Genomic DNA, 19,039 nt, shown 5'->3' on the forward strand with positions numbered 1-19,039 from the left:
AACACTTACACATATACCCCCATTATTCGTAGAAAATTAGCCTTTTCTTGGTATTTTTCTATGAGAAATATCCACAAGTTCCCTTTTTTTTTATCAATTTCATCATAAAATGCACTTTTTGTGATAAAAATATTAAAAAACCTAGGTTAAAACATTTTCAGTGCGAATACAGGGAGAGAACTGTATTACATTTTGTTGCAATACTAGATTAACTAAAGCTGTGAAATCAGATTTGTAAGACAGGACTTGACTTGGATGCTCAAAGGTTGTGTTTGCTTACCCAGCTCCTTTGAGAGGACAAGTTGCATCTTGCCTATGGGGTTTGGTTCTAGAGGTAAAAAGGATGCGAGAGTGACTGGCCTCTTCACCTTCCCCTCCTCATCCTACTCCTCTTTCTTCAGGTTGAGGATAGGACTCGAACTTACACTTGCTGATCAGGCAATTGATGCAGTCAGCTTGCACATCGAGCTTCCTTTCTATTTTTCTTACCAGAATCATAGAAGTAATCCCGCTCCTTCATCTAGCAAGGGGAGGAAGGAGACTGGCAATACGTAATGCAAACCATTCCCAGAACTTTGCATTAATGCCTCTGACTCTAAATATTCTTCCCAGCCCTTTTCGGATGAGTTACGATTCCTCACTCATTTCGAAAAGGCCCAGAAGTCTGACTCTTGGTCATGCAACTCCTATATTTTGATCAAGTTGTCAGAGGTAGGGCACTTCTCCTTGCTCTTACAACCAGGAGGAATAGCCCAGGTGTGCTAAACTCCAGTCAGTTCTAGAGGCTCACTCAAGATTCCTCCCACCAATCAGTGAGTCTTCCTTATGTAAAGGATCGAGGGTTTGTATATCATGTAGGAACAAATGTCAGTTTTTTAAAGTAAGTTGTATTTTTCCCAAGTAGACAAACCTGAGGTCCTTTACATTAATGCCCACCTCATACCACCCCTCAATCTGAAACCTAGGCCGAAAGGCAAAGCGTCGTGTTTACATCTGGGTAGGCAGGCCTACCTGCCTGCCAGATGGTAGTTACTACCTAACCCTCTTGTTCAAGAATTTAATGGCAGTATTCCAGCCAGGTTTGTATAGTTAGGAAAAATACAATTTACTTTTAAAAATTGTGATTATAGAGGTATAGCCATTGAAAAAAATCCTCAAATCAGTGAAAGTTCTCTGTGGGAAAGTGAATACTAATGTGTTCCACAAAAATCCACAACAAAGTGGAAAGGGGGGGGGGGGGGGGGGGGGGGGGCGGCGCTCCACTGTAAAGTAATTGTTTTATTTCCTTCCCTTATACTCAGGATTAACCATTGATCTTGATAATATGCTTTAGGGCAGACAGATGTTTATTTATTTAGACCCATAATATCGATAAAAATGTGAAAAAATTGCCAGTTCTATTCTAGGACAGTTTATGTTAGGTTATGCTAGGCTTGGAGTGCACGAAATAGTTCCTAGAAATTCCTTGCTGAAAACTGGGTTGGGTTTTATATATGATCAAATATGGTACATGCAATGTTCAAGTTGCCATATTCTGATAATGTTTAAAATATATTTTTTTTTATTTCAGACCTCAGGTTCAGAGCCGGTACCCTCAGAACCAGTTGCTCATGTATTTAAAACAAGGAAGAAGTATTGCTGTAATTGTGGGAGAAAAGGTCATTACGGTTTTGAGTGTACATCTGCCAGACATTCATACCTTATTCAAGGACAGTCAGTCATCAGTTACAGCACACCTGTCTTGGAAGTTAATGGACAACTTGTTGTTAATTTAGAAGGTGTAAGTATCAAGTTACCATCTTTCATAGCCAGGCATTGTCCATAGTTTTGTGATATGGTGTTTTATTTTATGCATGAAAAAGTTAGAATTTTAAAAGTTAGAATTTTATGTAAGTAACTTACCAGGTAATTATATAGCTATAGTAGTTTTTACTCTTACAGCAGCTTAAATTAAAAAATTCATGGTAGCACTTCAGTTGTTTAGTGTAGGTGACCAGTCCCACGCTCTAAAGAGAATACTAGGAATAACTTAGCAGACAACCTCATTCTGTTTCTGCTGTGCCTAGTGTAAACATCAGGTGTTTGCAGCAGCTTTGTTCATTATTGCTGGTTATTTATCAGGATTTCAGTGAAGTAGTACAGTGCATCCTTGATTTACAGTGCCACTGACTTATGGTGATTCAATCTTATGGCGCTTGTTCAGTGACATTAACAGCACTGTAAGCACTGTTGAGCATAAAGTTGTGGGTGCCGGTAACGGTGAAAAACAAACTCAAGGCAGAGATCAACTTACAGCGCGGTGCTGGAACAGATCCCTCGCCGCAAGTCGAGGATGCACTGTACCACTGATTTCAAGTAACCTTCAAGTTTATAGCTTTGAGAATAAGTTTTTATTGTTTGTTATTAAGATCTGATTCAAGTTTATACATTTTTCACCGCTGTTGTGAATTTGCATTCAAGATTAAACATCTTATCACACTTTCCTCTGCAGAAAAAAAAGTGTAAATGCAGTAATGTCGTACGGAGAGAAATAGTGCTTAATGTTTGATTACGATGGGCCTAAGGAAGAGTAGACGGTCTTGATAGCCGAGAACCGTGCTCCAAGTGCCCAGCAGTGCTCACCAGCTTCCGAGCTACAGCCTGGTGCCAGCTCAGAGCACCCAACGTCTGGCACCAACTCTTAATCTTCTGGCGCCGACTCTACCCGCACCCATTTTTTTTTTTATCCTACTACTAGCCCTTTTATTTTTTATCCACTTGTTCCCATGCCTGGCTCCCTCACTTCCTTCCCATGCCTTTGCCAGATTCGTGTCAGGGTTAACAGAAATTAACCCTGTAACAATGAAGTATTGTGCAGTGGAGGAGGTGGTTATCCGGCCCGCTGGTTCTCCTAGACAATAAGTCACTGTTGTACTCCCCTAAACCTGGGAGGAGGCATATTGTCAGTCCAAGGGAGTCTGATATGGTTTGCCCCTTTAGTTGAGCCTGTACCACATTCCCAGGTATCAGCAGACTACCATTGGAAGGGTGGCTCATCAGTATTCATGTGGAAAATTATTTTTTTTATACATTCAACTTACCTGTCAGATATATACTTAGCTATTTGACTCCGTCGTCTGACAGAATTTCGAATTTCGCGCACACGCTACCGATAGGTCAGGTGATCTACCGCTCTGCCGCTGGGTGGCAGGAATAGGAACCATTCCCGTTTTCTATCAGATTTTCTCTGTCGGCGCTACTGGCAACAACGTTGTTGGTTTCTCCAGCTGGATTTCGTTTTTTGCATTGCAATTGATCTTCGTTTTGGACATTTGGTGACGTATTTGGATTGTTGTACTGGCATACGCTTTTGTGGACCGTTGTTTGGAATTGGATTTGATTTTTCTTCATGATGTCTGATTCTAGAAGTGTTGTAAGAATGTGTGTGAATGAGGGTTGCAAGGTGAGAATGCCGAAAGCTTCGGTTGATCCTCACACTGTATGTAAAGTGTGTAGGAAGTATGAATGTTCTTTCGATAATACATGTCACGAATGCGAGAGTTTGAGTGCTGAAGGGTGGAAGTCTCTAACTTCTTACTTGAAGAAGTTAGAAAGAGACCGGTTGAGGAAGTCTTCCAAAACCAGGCCTAGCTCTCTTTCTAGTGATGTGGTGAGTAATTTTGTACCCTCTTCTTCTATGATGAGTGCTCCTTCTAATTTTTCAGTACCTTCACCGAATGCAGATCCTACGGATTCTGCTTCTGAAATTGCAAATCTGAAAGCCGCCCTTAAGAAAATGGAGCTTAAAATGGTGGCTATAGAAGGTAAGAATAGTGAGTTTAATAGTGCTGTGGATAGTGATTTGAGTGTCCCCAGTGTAGTGGAGGGGGCATCTGATCCGATCCACAACGCTCCCAGGCCTAGACCTCTTTCAAGCTCCCAAGCCCAGAGGAGAAGGAATGTCAAAAACCATACGGAGGTTGTGGAGAATCCCCACCAATCAGACGTCTCCTCGGCAGATTCTGTAACACCTCAGACTGCCAGAGATCGCTACAGGAAAAGCGTTCTCCGTGAATGTTTCTCGTCATCGGAAAATTCGTCTCCCAAGAGGAGGATGGATCTGTGGACCTTTCCCGTCCCCTGAAGAGGAGCTGGAAAGAAACTCGATTAAACTCGAGTCCTGAGCAGTTTCCTGAGGATTTGCCATCAGAAAGTAAGAAAGCAAAAAGTCGATTGCGTTCTCCTGCGGGGTCGTGGGAACATTAGAAAGATCGTTCTCCTTCCCCTCCTTTAGACCCAAATACAGAGACTACGAGAATCTTAAATATGCAGGAGTCGATTGCTTCTCTCGTCGGAGTCCTATTGAGAGATCCTCCCAGAAGAAAGGATTCTCGTCTTCCAGTGAAGAAATCTAGAACTCCGTTGTACGAGATTCCTAGGAAGGAAGTTTCTTCATCAGATGATGGTTCGTCAGTCTCGTCAGTCTTACATAGACCTGCGAAAAGTCGGACTCGAGCCAACCAGGCGCGAAGCGCCAGCCAAGCGTGAAGCGCCAGTCAGGCGCGAGGCGCCAGACAGGCGCAAAACGCCAACCAGATGCGAGGCTCCAGCTGGACGAGTTACTTCAGACGAAAATTAGGATTCTGTCAGCCGTAAAAAGGTTACCGAGACGCTAGCTAAGCGCGAGACAACATTCAGGCGCGAAGCGCCAGACGGACGTGTGGCGCCGGCAAGGCGCCAGGCGTCCGATAAACGCTCAGAAATAGGATTAGACGAAGCTACATCTAGGCGTGTGGCGCCATCCAGGCACCAACCAGACGCCAGGTGCCTGTCAGACACAATATGTCAACCAATAGTGATTCTTTTTCTGGGAGTAGATCTCCTTTCAAAGCTAACACTAGTCGAACTCCTGAGAAAGTTATTGGATCTTCAAAAGTGACGGTTTCTACTTCCACTTCTCAGAGGAATTCAGTAGAAGGACAAGAAAAGGCATCTAGGTCTATTAGTCTATCTCCTTCCAGGAGTATTTTGCCCCGGGAAACAAGATCACCAGATAGAGATTCTTCTAAAAGAACTCGTTCCCCTACTAATGTGGAATTGGAAGACGTGTCGGAAGAAGAAATTTCAACCAATGAAGGCCTTTCTAATTATAAGGTGCTAGCTTCACTTCTCCTGCAAGAGTTTGGAGATTCATTAAGCCCTGCAGCTCCTCCTTCTCCGAGATCACTATTTTCGAGTACCAAAACACCGAAGTCCTCTTCATTTTTAAAGATGAAGCCAGCAATATCAATGAAGAAGGCTCTTCAGTCTGAATACATGGATGAGCTCTAAGAAAGAGGCTTTGAAGACAGTTAATGCTCTCCCCCCTGCAAACTGGGAGGTAGGAGAGGGATTTGGTACAGAACGGAGGAAGCTATGGGGCTTATGCTCCCTTCGTCTGCAGAAGCTGATTTCTCAAGCTTAGTTGAGGCTTCTAGAAGGCATTCTCTTAGCTCGGTGAAAGCATGTTGGAGCATGTCCGAGTTAGATCAGCACCTTAAGGGACTTTTCCATGTATTGGAAGTTTTCAATTTCCTGGATTGGTCCCTTGGGGTGTTGGCTAAAAAGACAAAGGATCCAGACTTTTTAGAACCAGAAGTGTTGCATAGTATCTTATCCTGCATGGATAAGGCAGTATAGGATGGTTCGGGAGAGCTGACATCTCTCTTTGGGTCAGGAATTGTAAAGAAGAGATCCCTGTTTGGATCTTTCCTGACAAAAGCGGTTTCTCCTTCCCAGAGGTCAGCCCTCTTGTACTCTCCGTTGTCGGATCATCTGTTCCCTTCTCAGTTGGTGAAGGACATCTCACGATCACTTTCTGAGAAGGCAACGCAGGATCTTTTGGTTCAATCCACCAAAAAGACGAGACCAGCAATACCTATTACAAAGAAGGTGGCTCGTACGCCTATTGTGCCCTTTCGTGGAGGCGCCTCCTCTCGACCTCCAACGAAAAGAAAGACTTCCGATAAGCGAGGAAGGTCCTCCTTCCGACCTTTTAAGAAGTCAAAGTAGCAAGGAAGTCCTCCAAACATCTGTAGGTGCCAAACTCCTGAAGTTTGTAGGAGCCTGGGCCTCAAGGGAAGCCGACCCTTGGACTTTGTCTGTTCTGGAAAAGGGATACATCATACCCTTTCTAGACAGACCACCTTTGTCAACATCTCCGAAGGAATTGTCGGCGAAGTACAAGGACCCTGTTCTGAGAGAGACACTTCTTCAGATGGTTACAACGATGAGGAACAAGGTAGCAATAGAAGAGGTTCAGGATCCATACTCCCCGGGGTTTTACAACCGCCTCTTCTTAGTACCGAAAGCGTCGGGGGGATGGAGACCTGTCCTAGATGTGAGCATCCTGAACCAATACGTGGAGAAGAAGAAATTCTCCATGGAGACGTCTGCCTAAGTGCTTTCAGCCCTGTGTCCGGGAGACTGGATGGTCTCTCTGGACCTTCAGGATGCTTACTTTCATGTTCCTATTCACCCATCGTCGAGGAAGTATCTCAGATTTGTGACGCAAGGAAAGATCTACCAGTTCAGGGCCTTGTGCTTCGGCCTCTCCACGGCTCCTCAGGTATTTACGTACCTGATGAGGAATGTAGCCAGATGGCTACATCTGGAAGGCGTAAACATCTCCCTGTATCTCGACGATTGGCTGATACGAGCCAAGTCGGAGAAGCAATGTTTGGAGGATCTACAGACAACATTAGATTTGACAAAATCTCTAGGATTGCTCGTCAACCTCGAGAAATCGCAGATGATCCCCAGTCAGGACTTAGTCTATTTGGGGATTCGGATGGATTCTCGGGGTTTTAGGGCTTTTCCTTCCCAGGAAAGATTAGTGCGAGGAATGCAGAAAGTCACGAACTTCCTAAGGAAAGAACGAAGTTCAGCGAGGGAATGGTTAAGCCTTCTGGGGACTCTTTCCTCCCAAGAACAGTTTGTTTCCCTAAGAAGACTTCACCTACACCTGCTTCAATTCTTCCTAAGGAGAACGTGGAATTGGAAAGAGGGACAACTTTCAGACACTTTCGCGATTCCCTTAGAGGTGAAGAATCACCTAAAGTGGTGGCTGGACCCTCTGGAAAAGAACGAGGGCATGTCTAGAAGTTCGGAACCCAGACCAAATCTTGTTCTCAGACGCATCAGAGATGGGATGGGGAGCGACTCTAGGAGTAAGAGAAGTGTCAGGCTGATGGAAGAAAGATCAGGAAGCCTGGCATATAAACGCCAAGGAATTATATGCAATATTCCTGGCACTACAGTTCTTCAAACCGGAGATAAAAAATCAGGTGATACAAGTCAACACAGACAATACCACGGCGTTGGCTTATATCAGAAAGCAGAGGGGGTACTCACTCGTTTTCCCTTTACAAGATAACGAGGGATCTGTTATCATGGGCATAGGAAAGAAACATTACCCTCCTGACCAGATTCGTAAAAGGAGAGAAAAATGTGAGGGCGGACAGACTCAGCAGGAAGAACCAAGTTCTCCCCACAGAGTGGACTCTCCACGAACAAGTGTGTCAAAACCTGTAGTCCTTGTGGGGCAGACCACAGATAGATCTGTTCGCGACATTCCTATCCAGGAGGATAGAGAACTTCTGCTCCTCAGTGGAAGACCCGAGAGCGATAGCAGTGGATGCCATGCTGCTGAATTGGTCAGGCCTAAATGCCTACGCTTTTCCTCCTTTCAAGCTACTGGGAGTAGTAATGAAGAAGTTTGTAGCATCAAAAGGGACAAGACTAACCCTCATCGCCCCGTTTTGGCCCTCTCAAGATTGGTTCACAGAGGTACAGGAATGGACAGTGGACTTCCCCAGATCACTTCCAAACAGAATAGATCTTCTCAAACAACCCCACTTCGAGAGGTGCCATCAAAACCTCCCCGCTCTCGCTCTGACTGCCTTTCGACTATCGAAAGACTTGTCAGAGCGAGAGGCTTTTCAAGCAAAGCTTCGAAAGCAATCGCTAGAGCCCGAAAATCGTCAACTATTCGGGTCTATCAGTGGAAGTGGGATGTGTTCAGGAGGTGGTGTAGGAGGAATAAGCTGTCCTCCTCCGATACCTCTGTGACCAATGTGGCAGACTTTCTGATATTCCTTAGAGAGGAATCCCAGCTATCGGTTTCCACTATTAAAGGATACCGAAGCATGCTCTGCAGTATTTAGGAACAGGGGCTTAAATTTGGCAGAAGACAAGGATCTTCACGACTTAATAAGATCGTTTGAGACCTCGAAATCTATATCTTCGGTTACTCCAAGCTGGAATCTGGATGTGGTACTTAAATTCCTTTCATCGGAAAAGTTTGAGCCTCCCCACCTTGCCTCGTTTAGGGATTGGACGAGAAAATGTATTTTTCTTCTTTCTTTAGCAACAGCTAAAAGAACGAGTGAAATCCACGCCCTTGATTCTCAGGTGGGATTTAAGAAGGACGCAGCGATCTGTTCTTTCCAGACTCTATTTCTGGCCAAGAACGAGAATCCTTCAAAACCCTGGCCTAGGAGTTTTGAAGTGAAGAGTCTTTCAGACTTGGTGGGAGATGAAGTGGAAAGAACTTTATGCCCTGTTAGAGCTCTTAAGTTCTATCTCAAGAAGAAGGAAGAACTAGGAGGATGTAAACAAAGTCTGTGGTGTGCGGTTCGGGATCCAAAAAGACCCATGTTCAAAAACGCCTTCGCATTTTTTGTCAGGAGTGTAATCACTGAGGCTCATGGCAAATGCACAGATGATTCTTTAAAAACTCTTCGGGTAAAGGCTCACGAGGTAAGAGCTGTGGCCACATCTTTAGCTTTCCATAAAAACATGGCTATGAAAGACATTATAAATGCGACTTACTGGAGATGCAATTCAGTATTTGCATCCCACTACCTTAAAGATGTCAGAGTTACCTACGAGAAGTGCTTCTCTCTAGGTCCTTTTGTATCAGCGGATACAGTGCTGGGGCTTGGAACGCATACCGATCCTTAAATTTATATATCTTGTCTTTAATTTGTACGTAAACCTCCCTTTTGAGATGGGTTCTCGGGCGGCCATTGCTTTTGTCAGTAAGGAACTGTGAATGTGTCTTACAAGCTGGATTGTACAAAATTTTTATTTTGTATATCCTTTTGTACTTTTACGTAATTTGTATGTGTGTGGTTTGAGTTATTGGTTGTTTGCAAGGGGTTCGGGGATAACTCCTTGCAATCTTAGAACTAACAAGGGTGTTAGGTTAAGGTGATCGGGATCAGTATTGTGCTCCTTGAATAAGGTTCTTGTCAAGTAAGTGGATCAGCACCCTTTGACATAGTCCTTCCAGGATCTGCCAAGTAAGCGGATAAGACCCCTTTGGCAGACCTACAAGAACTCTTAGCCATAGATCAATATCTCGCTGAGGCTCTTGAGACTAAGCAGACTCCTGGACAGTAACCATGAAGTCTTCAGTCTAATCAGGTAGGAACCAAGGTTTTAATTATTTATTACCTACAACGTATGTTGTGATTTCTGTTTAAATCATTTATTAGCTGTCTTTTACCCTCCTCCAATGGTGTGAATCAGCTAAGTATATATCTGAGAGGTAAGTTGAATGTATAAAAATGATATTGTTATGATACAATAAAGTTTTATACATACTTACCTGGCAGATATATACAATTAATTGTCCACCCATCCTCCCCTCAGGAGACAGATGGTAGAGAGAAAATCTGATAGAAAACGGGAATGGTTCCTATTCCTGCCACCCAGCGGCAGAGCGGTAGATCACCTGACCTATCGGTAGCGTGTGCGCGAAATTCGAAATTCTGTCGGACGACGGAGTCAAATAGCTAAGTATATATCTGCCAGGTGAGTATGTATAAAACTTTATTGTATCATAACAATATCATTTTTACCATGTCAATATGCTCTCCGTAGTATGAAGGGGTTATATAATGAGGGCAAAATCTTTATCAGCAAACATTTAATCTTGATGAAAATGCTTTTTAATCAGTAACTAACAACCCAGATTCATTGTACGTATTAGTTTATGATAGTAGGGAAAGATATTGTACACCGTACCAGGGCAGTTTTATCATACATGTAAGATAGTTTTTATGTTAGGGTTAGTTTTTCTTGTGTTATTAAGTCTTTTTCCTTTGTAGTTTGGTTTGTATTTGCTTCTCTTTTAGTTTTGTTATATGGGGTTATTCTTCATCTACAATATGTTGAGTTTGAATCTCTTGTAGGAACTTATTGTTATATATTGTAGAATACTTAACTGTTTCTGGACGTCTTGCAGATTTCTCAATTAGTTTAATTTAATTCTTTTCATTGATCCACTTTCTCAGGCGGCTTTGATATGGATTCGTTTCATTGGATTCTGGGCAAGTTAAACACCACATTTTCTTTCTTAATTATTATTATAACACACAAATTCACTGTCCAATCACACACAATTTACACAGGGTAACCGGAGTATCAACCGACACGTGAATTGCGTCCAGAGGTGAGTTCCTAACTAAACTTTTCTGTCACAACTGGAGAACACCCTACTTCTTCTTAATTGGTTATTCTTGTCCACCTACTGTTTCCGGCTCCACCCTAGGGCGAATCCAAGTGGGTGCCGTGATCCATCATAACCACCCACTTGATGTGTCAAAGTTCAACACTCACAACTTGCAGCATCACATTTTGTTGTGTCGAAGGAGCTGGTTTTACGGGTCTCACTTTTCAAACATCCTATTTTGCATTCAGTCTATCTCTCTCTCTACCTCTCCTTTGCCTCCATCCACCATAACTCTACTAGTAGATTTTCCTAGCTAAAATATTCCCTACATAACTATTTCTACAGACTTCTGCATTCTTAACAATTGTATGAATGCCAGCCCTGCAGTGATGTCACTTTCAACGATTCTGACATGATGGACAGGGGCTGCTGGAAAAGATTCCTGGATTCTTCTACACCGCTTAGGACTCTTCAGTGGTGTGGGTTGGCGTTCAGATTCAATTCCAGTTAAGCAACATAAAACGGCTAGTATGTACTTCTCAGCCTTCACGTAGTTACATTGTAGATATATGGGTGAGCGCCGGAGAGTACTAGCCCACAGCCTTCCGGTAGTCTTGCTGTAGCTATGTGGGATGTGGAGGAGCAAGGGAAAGGGCGACATCAGCGCGAGTGCCCACTGCTAGCACCTGGTGCAGTATCAATCTCATTTGCCTTTTGATGCTAAACTCTGAAGGAAATAATGCCAAATCTATTAGAGTGCACCCGCTTCTGAGCACCAAGCGCCCACTCCCAGGTGGGTTTCTCCACTTTTGTCCTTGCCTTTAGACCAAGATGAACTGTCAACAGCCTTCTTAAGCAACAATTAGCTGTAGTAGTAATGTTTTTACTTTGTCCTCCAGAATTTTCTCAAGAAGATGATGGGAAATTGGCTTTCAGCTAAAAAAGATCAAAAGAAGTCTTATTATGCCTCTCCTCCCTCTCGCTTATTTCAAAGGAAATATTTATCTGTCGACACCAAGGTTTTTTTGAAGTTTTTAGCTCCCTTGACTGGATAGTGGGAACACAGTTTAAGAAGGTTGTCTACTTACAAGCATTATCAGGCACCTCGACTGGCTACTGTTCACTTCCAGGCATTATCAGGCGCCTTGACTGGCTAGGAGTCTTTTCCTGTGCAAATAAGGTATGACTATAGAACTGTAAAGTTGGGTAGACTGCACATGCGAGTTCTACAGTTTTTTCTCATGGCCAACTGGAACAGAAAGACCCAGCCTGTCTCCTTCATCTTGCCCATCATGACGGAGATCACGTCAGATCTGCAATGGTGGCTGCGTTAAAGAAGTCTTCTACAAGAAAAACCTAAACTTTTACTCAGATGCCTCAGACCTAGGTTGGGGAGGTTTTCTAGGGGATCACAATGTTTCTGGAACATGTTCTACTGAACAAAGAAAACTACATATCAGTGTCAAGGAACTGAAGACTATTCACCTGGGTCTCCAGTCCATCTTGACTCTGATCTTCAGCAAGACACTCCTCCCTCTGCAAGGCTGCAAAAGATCTCCCTCTTTGGGCAGAGCAGAACCAGGTTACCCTTCATCACTTGATTCATTCGGGGGAGACTGAACATCTTAGCAGACGAGCTGAGTCGTCGCAGGCAGGTCCTTTCCACAGAATGGACCCTAGATCCCCTCACCATCTTCCTCTCTTATGTTCCCCAACCCCTGGACCCTCTGGCATGGGCGACAGATGGCATGCCTCTGGACTGGTCTGACCTGGACGTCTATGCCTTCCCTCCATTCAGCATGATCAGAGAAATGCTCAACAAGTTCTGCTCCCATCACAACATCTCGATGACCCTAGTTGCTCCATTCTGGCCCACAAACAAATGGTTCCCAGACCTGCTTCGGTTTTTAGTGGATTTCTTCAGGTTCCACCAAAGGTTGTCCACGCTGGCCTTGACAGGCTTCAGACTGTCTGGAGTCTTGTCAGAGTGAAGAGCTTTTCAAGACCAGCTATGGAGACTATTGCTGGATGTACAGTGAACCCTTATATATGTGGATTTCTTCTCTCTGGAACATATACCCCATTATTTACAGAAAATTTGCTTATTCACAGTATTTTTCTGTCAGAAATATTCACAAATTCCTGTTTTATTTAATCAGTTTAATCTTAAAATGTACTTTTTGTGATAAAACTACAAAAAAAAAGGTATAAACATTTTTAGTGGGTTTTCTTGAGTGTCAACTAACAAAATAGGTAGTTTTAACCTTTTTCCTAGGGTTTTCAACTAGTTGTGGGTTACAGCTATTTGCAGGGCGGTCTGGTACCCATCCCCAGTGAATACGAGGGACCACTGTAGATGTCATTATTGTAGTAGCAATGTCTGTCAGTCCAAGTGGACTGTTTTCTGAAGATGGTGCAGTTGACATAACATCTCCTCTGCTTAGATGAGATGTCTGTAAGTCAGTTCGCAGATTTTATGCTACCTGAAGTCCTCCAAGAAGTTATCGTCCCCTACCATCAAGGGATATAGGGCAATGTTGAGTTCTGACTTCAAACAGGGCTAGACCTTTCCTCAAACCAGGACCTCAATCACCATCATATCTTACTACACCAACATTGTATCCACTGCATAGTGGCCTGATTACATTCGTAGAGGTCCACATCTGTACAGATTAGCCCATGTTCACACCCATGAAGTATGTGATCCATTGCCTGGATGGGATGACCACATGGGCACTCAGCAGAGGGGTCAAGACCCCACTCATGAAGAGTGTCTCCAGTCCTTCCACCTCTAGCTCTTTCTCGATTAAGAATAACCCAATCCTTCCTACAAAGATTTGTTCCATGGGGAAGAGACTCACATGGGCTCTGGATGGCCTCACCCAGTGGGCAGTGGTGAGTTTCTCTCCAGCAATCTAGGCGTTAAGTTGCTGGCTTGACTCCCTTGGGGTCGAGGTTGGTGGTGGTTATTAATCTTTTGTGGGATTTCAGTCTTTGTCTAGCCACCTGGTGATCATAGAGTGGGTGCCTTTCATCATTCTCTTGTTTATATTTTTGGGTCTTTGAATGGGCTGTTCAGCATATTTTTGGTGGGGAATGCCTGCCAATCTAGAGTACTGGAAGGGGTGTTTGTCTTGAGGCACCAGTAATATGAGACCTGCTTGATTGAGTTAAGCATCAACTTTATGGGAATGACTTGACCTTTTCCAGACTGGTGAGCAGTATTTGGCAGTGGAATAGTAGACTGCCAGAATTGTTTGTCTTAGGGTTTGAGGATTTGTTCCCCAATTAGAATTGCCAAGTTTGCTAAAGAGGCTATTCCTGGTAGTTACCTGGTGGTTACCTTCTTTACTTTCCTTACATGCTCCCTAAAAGATAGTGTTTGGTCTAATGTAATGCCTAAATAGACAGGGAAGCTATCATTCTTCAGTTTCTTATCATTCCATGTAATGTTCAACTCTCTTTTTGACCAGCAGTTGTGATAGAAAGCTTATACCTGTGTATTGTCTGGGTTGACATTTAGGAAGTTTTGCTTATAGTATTCATTAAGATCTTTCAAAGCATCAGCTAATTTGCTTTCAATGATAGTAAATTAATCTGACTGGATAGCTAGGCACAGATCATCTGCATATATAAATCTACGGATATCTCTAAACTGGTTGATTGTTGGTATAGATGTTGAAAAGCATGGGGCCAACACAGACCCTTGTGGGAGGCTGTTTCTCTGTTTTCACCATGTGCTTCTCCTGCCGTCAATTTCAACAAAGAAAAGTCTGTTACTCAGCAGTGACTGGATGATGTGCACAATGCTTGAGTTGCGAATAACTTTGGCAAGTTTCAAAAGAAGCAACCTGTGGTTCACGGTGTCATAGGCTGCTTTTAGGTCAACAAATACTGCCCCTGAGAGCAGCAAGATCTTCTTGCCCTGAAGGCAGCCTGGTCTGGTTTCAGTTGTTTTTCGACTGTGGGAGATATGCGGGCCATTATCATTCGTTCATACAGTTTATATAGGATGCAGAGAAGAGATACTGACCAATAGCTCTTAGGGATCTTTGGGTCTTTGCTAGGTTTTAGTAAGGCCACAACTGTAGCTCTTCTCCATAGTTTTAGGATCTGGATTGTTTTTGCATAGTTGTTAAGAAGTGCCACTACCCAAGTATAGTCTTGCTACCAAAGTGCAGTATTATCTCAGATGTAATGTCATCCAGCCTAGCAGCATTCCCAGGTTTAAGGTGCTTCATGGCTTCTTGGAGTTCTTCAACAGTGAATGGTTCAAACTCCTCATTATTTTCTTGCATGGCACGTTTCATTTCGTCCTTCATTATTTTGAGATGTCCTTATTCTTTGTTAAATGACTTTCCCTTAGGTAAGAGTTGTTTTGCTACTGCGTTAGGTGGTACTGCAACTATTATTGTTTGGGTATTTTTATCAGAATTCAGTTTACTAATTGTTTTCTGTAATGCTTTCTTATTCTTCCGAGTTAAATCCTTTGATACGTCTAAGCAAAGGTAGTCTGGAGACGTTTCTTAGCATCTTAACATAGTTTAAAGAGGCTTTCAGGTCCCGCTTTGGAACATCTACGCTCCGTCTCACTAAAGGATCTTGCTAGTAAGACTGTTGTTGCTTTGGCCACTGCCAAGTGTATCAGCTAGCTTCAGGCTATTGACAAGAGAGTTGGTTTTACACAAGGAGAGACAGTCTACTCTTTCTCTCTCAGGTTCCTTGCCAAGAATGAGGACTTCCAAATTGTGTAAGAGCTCTCAAATGTTACTTGCAAGGGACTGAAAAGATCAGAGGGCCTTCTAGTACTCTCTGGTGCTCAGTTAGGAACCCGTCACATCCAATATTGAAGAATGCTCCATCATATTTTTTGAGAGTTGATTTCCAAGGCACATTCTCAGATCCAAGAGGACGTCTTACCTACATTTAAAGTGAAGCTCATGAGTTTTGGGCTGTCACTACATCTCTTGCTTTTAGCCATAATATGTCCCTCTTGTCCATTTTACAATCAACACATTGGAAGTGCAAGTCTGTCTTTGCAACACATTACTGGAAAGAAGCTCTCTTTCCCTCCTCTATCTTGTCGCCTTGATACAGGGTGTTGAGTCCAGGGGAAGCCTGGGGGTACAATGTAGCTGGAGTACCCACCAGTTTTTAGTGGTCTTGATTGATTTTTATTTATTTATTTTTTTTTTTTTTTAAGGGTAGTGTAGGTGGCAGCATTTTCTGGTTATTTTTAGTCTGGTGCTACTCCCAGAGCAAGGGCATCTTCTTTTAGCTTTGCTAGCCACCAGAAACCTTCCTTCACTGCAAAGTTCCCACTTTAAGTAGGGCCAACCTATGGCTATGCCATCACACCACTATAAGTTGAGCACCAACCAAAGACATTATCTACCTGCAGTAGCTCGCTTACCAGATAAGAAAACAACAAGCACTGTATCAATGCTAGCAACTTCTGTTTCAAAGTCATTACTTTTTTTAATGTTTTGAAGTAGAATATGTATGTCCATGTAGCCCACCTTCATGTTAACTCTGTTGAGAATGTTTGTGTATGATGTTGCGCTTTGCGCCCATCATTTGTTCGTGAGGTTTGTTTATGTTTGTGTTGTGAGCGAGAAGGGGAAGCGAATCAAAATGATGTTGGCACTTGTGAGGTTGGATCTCAGAGGTAAATAAAGTCAGTTTTTTGTGTCTGCCTTTGAGTTATCTTGCCACACTGGTCTACATAATCAACACTCCTGTCAATGTGGATTCAGCTATGTAATTACTTGGTAAGTTACTTATGTGTAAATGTTATTTTTATGATGAAATTAAATTTCATATACACTTACCAAGTAATTACACATTCGGAGCCCTCCCTCCTTCCCTCGCATGGACATAAGGCACAAACGAATTGCACTCTTTGTTATGTTGTTCCTCGTCTTCCGTGAGAGTGGGTGGGGTTTGTCACCTACACTAAAACAATTGAAGTGCTAATGCAAATTTTGAATTTTTAGGCTGCTGTGGTTGAAAACCTATAGCTATGTAATTACTTGGTAAGTATTTATGAAGCTTAATATAACCTTGAAAATATGTAGTAATTTTCGATATACTGTGAGTGAGTCAGTGCAAATTTTCATGAACTTTGTATATTGACCATCTGGATTGTTTTGTAAAGGAGGGAGAGTCTCACCTTAGAAAGGTGCTGACACATTGCAGGATCCTGAAGTTTTAAGTTTACAGTGGTAATTGGCATTTGAACTCTAAATCTAAGGCTGAATTTTTTCTTTACCAAAGTACTTGAATGCTGGTGTTCCACTACTTTGTTATTGGAAAAGTAAAGGTATATTTTTCAAGTTAATTTAAGTATTGATTTACTATAATTTTTTCACTAAAGCCTCCTTGGTCAGTTTCCAGGCATAATACTCCATAGAGTAGTAGTCATAGTGGTGACCCTGATAAAAACAGATTGACACATCCTTATCTTATCATTCCATTCTGTGTGTGGTTTATTTAAATAATTTTTCTTTGTTTGACAGAAAGTCTTTCCATTTTACCAGTTTTAACCCTCAAATGTTACTTGGGAGATGAAAACTTGCTTTTTGCTAAACACAATCCATGTTGATGTACCATGTATAACCTGAGAGAGAATTTTCTTTAATCATCTGGGAGAGAATTTTCTTTTATCATCTGAAAGAATTTTCTTTTATCCCTTCCTGTGAATTTCTTTTTCATGATAGAATGGTGATTTTGGTCTCATTTTAAAGCCACATAATTGTTTTTGGATCTGACGGAAAATGTAAAACAAAATTATATGGTCAGAATGATGCCTTGAAGGTAGCCAAGGCCTGAAATTCTTGATTTTTCATAAATATTTTAAAAGCAACGAAGATTTATGAATTGTTTTTACACCATGACAAGGATGATAAATTTCCTTCCCAGTGATAGATATATAAGTTATTACATATGAAAGTGGAGGGAAATATGGACAGAAAGTTCTTTTCTTTAAACAGCCCATACTTGCATTGGAGCTAGAGTTAAAAGTTCCCCCATCAAGATACTTTTTTTTTTTTTTTTTAAACCCTTACTGGACGGGTAAATATATCGATACGCAGCACCTCAGGCCAGGTAAACTTTGAGGTCGGCCAATTTACGAAAAAAAAAACGCATCAATGGAAAGAGGAAGATATGCAAATGTACATTGTGAAAACAAAAATTCTAAAAAAATTTCCCTACACTCCAAGAGATTTTGTGAAAATGACTATTTACAGCTCCTTGTGTGGGCTCTCTTTTACGAAACAATCCTAAATTTTACAAACTTATATATGTTTTTTCTAATAAATAAATTTATTTTATTTTGTAAAATTATAATTACTGCTTGCACAATATCAAAACAGAAAAGAAATAAAACCAGTAACAAATTCTTAGCATATTTGTTAAGAAATATTTACTAAATTTACTGAGAACAAAGATTCAGTAACTTTACTTTTACATGTTTTTTGTAATATTTCTTTGCACTTTTCTTTGTAAAATTTCATTTACAACTGACATACTATTGTAAAAGACAAGAAAAAAAACAACAGTAATCCCTTGGTATATTTAAGCAAATTTACAAAAAGACATCAAGTGAGAGGAAGACAGAATATTCTCCCTTCAAGTCATAAGCACTACTGAAGTCCTGAGATGCCCACACTCTTGATTTTAGCCAGTGTAACTGTTGCCATTATAAAAGTATTACCACCTCTTTCCAAATCGATGGCACGTAATATTGTTTTATTTACTGGATCAATCTGTCCACCACCCCAAATCTGTTAGTATTACTACTCCTGAGGGTCAGTCCGTCCATTAAGGGTTACTATAGAAATCACCAAAGATGTATGTAATTTGCATGACAACAGACTCAAAGTATTAAGTTTACCATTCAAATTTCCATCTGTATCTTAAAATAGGCACTAGTCAATGGAAATGTGACAAAGGTGGAGGTAGGAAAAGCTGATGTCCAGAAAATTAGTGGCAGAAGAGATTCGATGATGAACAAAATTTCAAGAGTAACTGGAGCTAACTTGTGGGCTTACGAAGATAACGGCAGGAGTTACGTAAGTCTTTGGTATTCATTTCGTATAGTTTGTGAATACAGTTGAGATTAATTAGTTTGCCAAATGATTTTCATTTCTTATTGTTGGTCAAGTAAGTCTTCCACAATTTTTCATATTTTTGCCAATATTTAAATTTGAAAAAATATTGTATTATTACTACTACATATTTGTTTCATCAAAGTCTTGGCAACTGTGTGTTCATATTTGCTTTCTGAATGTCTCCAGACGCAAAAGGGTTTTGTCTAACAGGAGGAAGATATTAGTTTCACAATGCAGACACAACGAATGCAAAGATATGGAACTAAAATATTCCTTTTTTCATGAATTTGTTGGTCTGTTTATGCCTCATTGGCCTGGTTGGTATGGTGTTGGCGCCCCACCTCGGTGGTTGCAGGTTCGATTCTCGGCCATTCCATTGAGGAGCAAGAGATGTGTATTTCTGGTGATAGAAGTTCACTCTCAACGTGGTTCGGAAGTCACGTAAAGC

General features: G+C 41.8%; 1 protein-coding gene across 1 annotated transcript in view; it reads left to right on the forward strand.

Moving 5' to 3' along the window:
* Window positions 1–1,525: 1,525 nt before the first annotated feature.
* Window positions 1,526–19,039, forward strand: part of LOC135213671 (uncharacterized) — a 34,782-nt gene continuing 17,268 nt past the window's right edge. The window contains exons 1-2 of the mRNA XM_064247733.1: window positions 1,526–1,780; window positions 18,406–18,552. Of these exons, the coding sequence (XP_064103803.1) occupies window positions 1,541–1,780; window positions 18,406–18,552 (387 nt within the window). The 5' untranslated portion in view covers window positions 1,526–1,540. The remainder of the gene's footprint in view (window positions 1,781–18,405; window positions 18,553–19,039) is intronic.

The sequence above is a fragment of the Macrobrachium nipponense genome, chromosome 43 (assembly GCF_015104395.2).
Source record: "Macrobrachium nipponense isolate FS-2020 chromosome 43, ASM1510439v2, whole genome shotgun sequence".
Taxonomy (NCBI): domain Eukaryota; kingdom Metazoa; phylum Arthropoda; class Malacostraca; order Decapoda; family Palaemonidae; genus Macrobrachium; species Macrobrachium nipponense.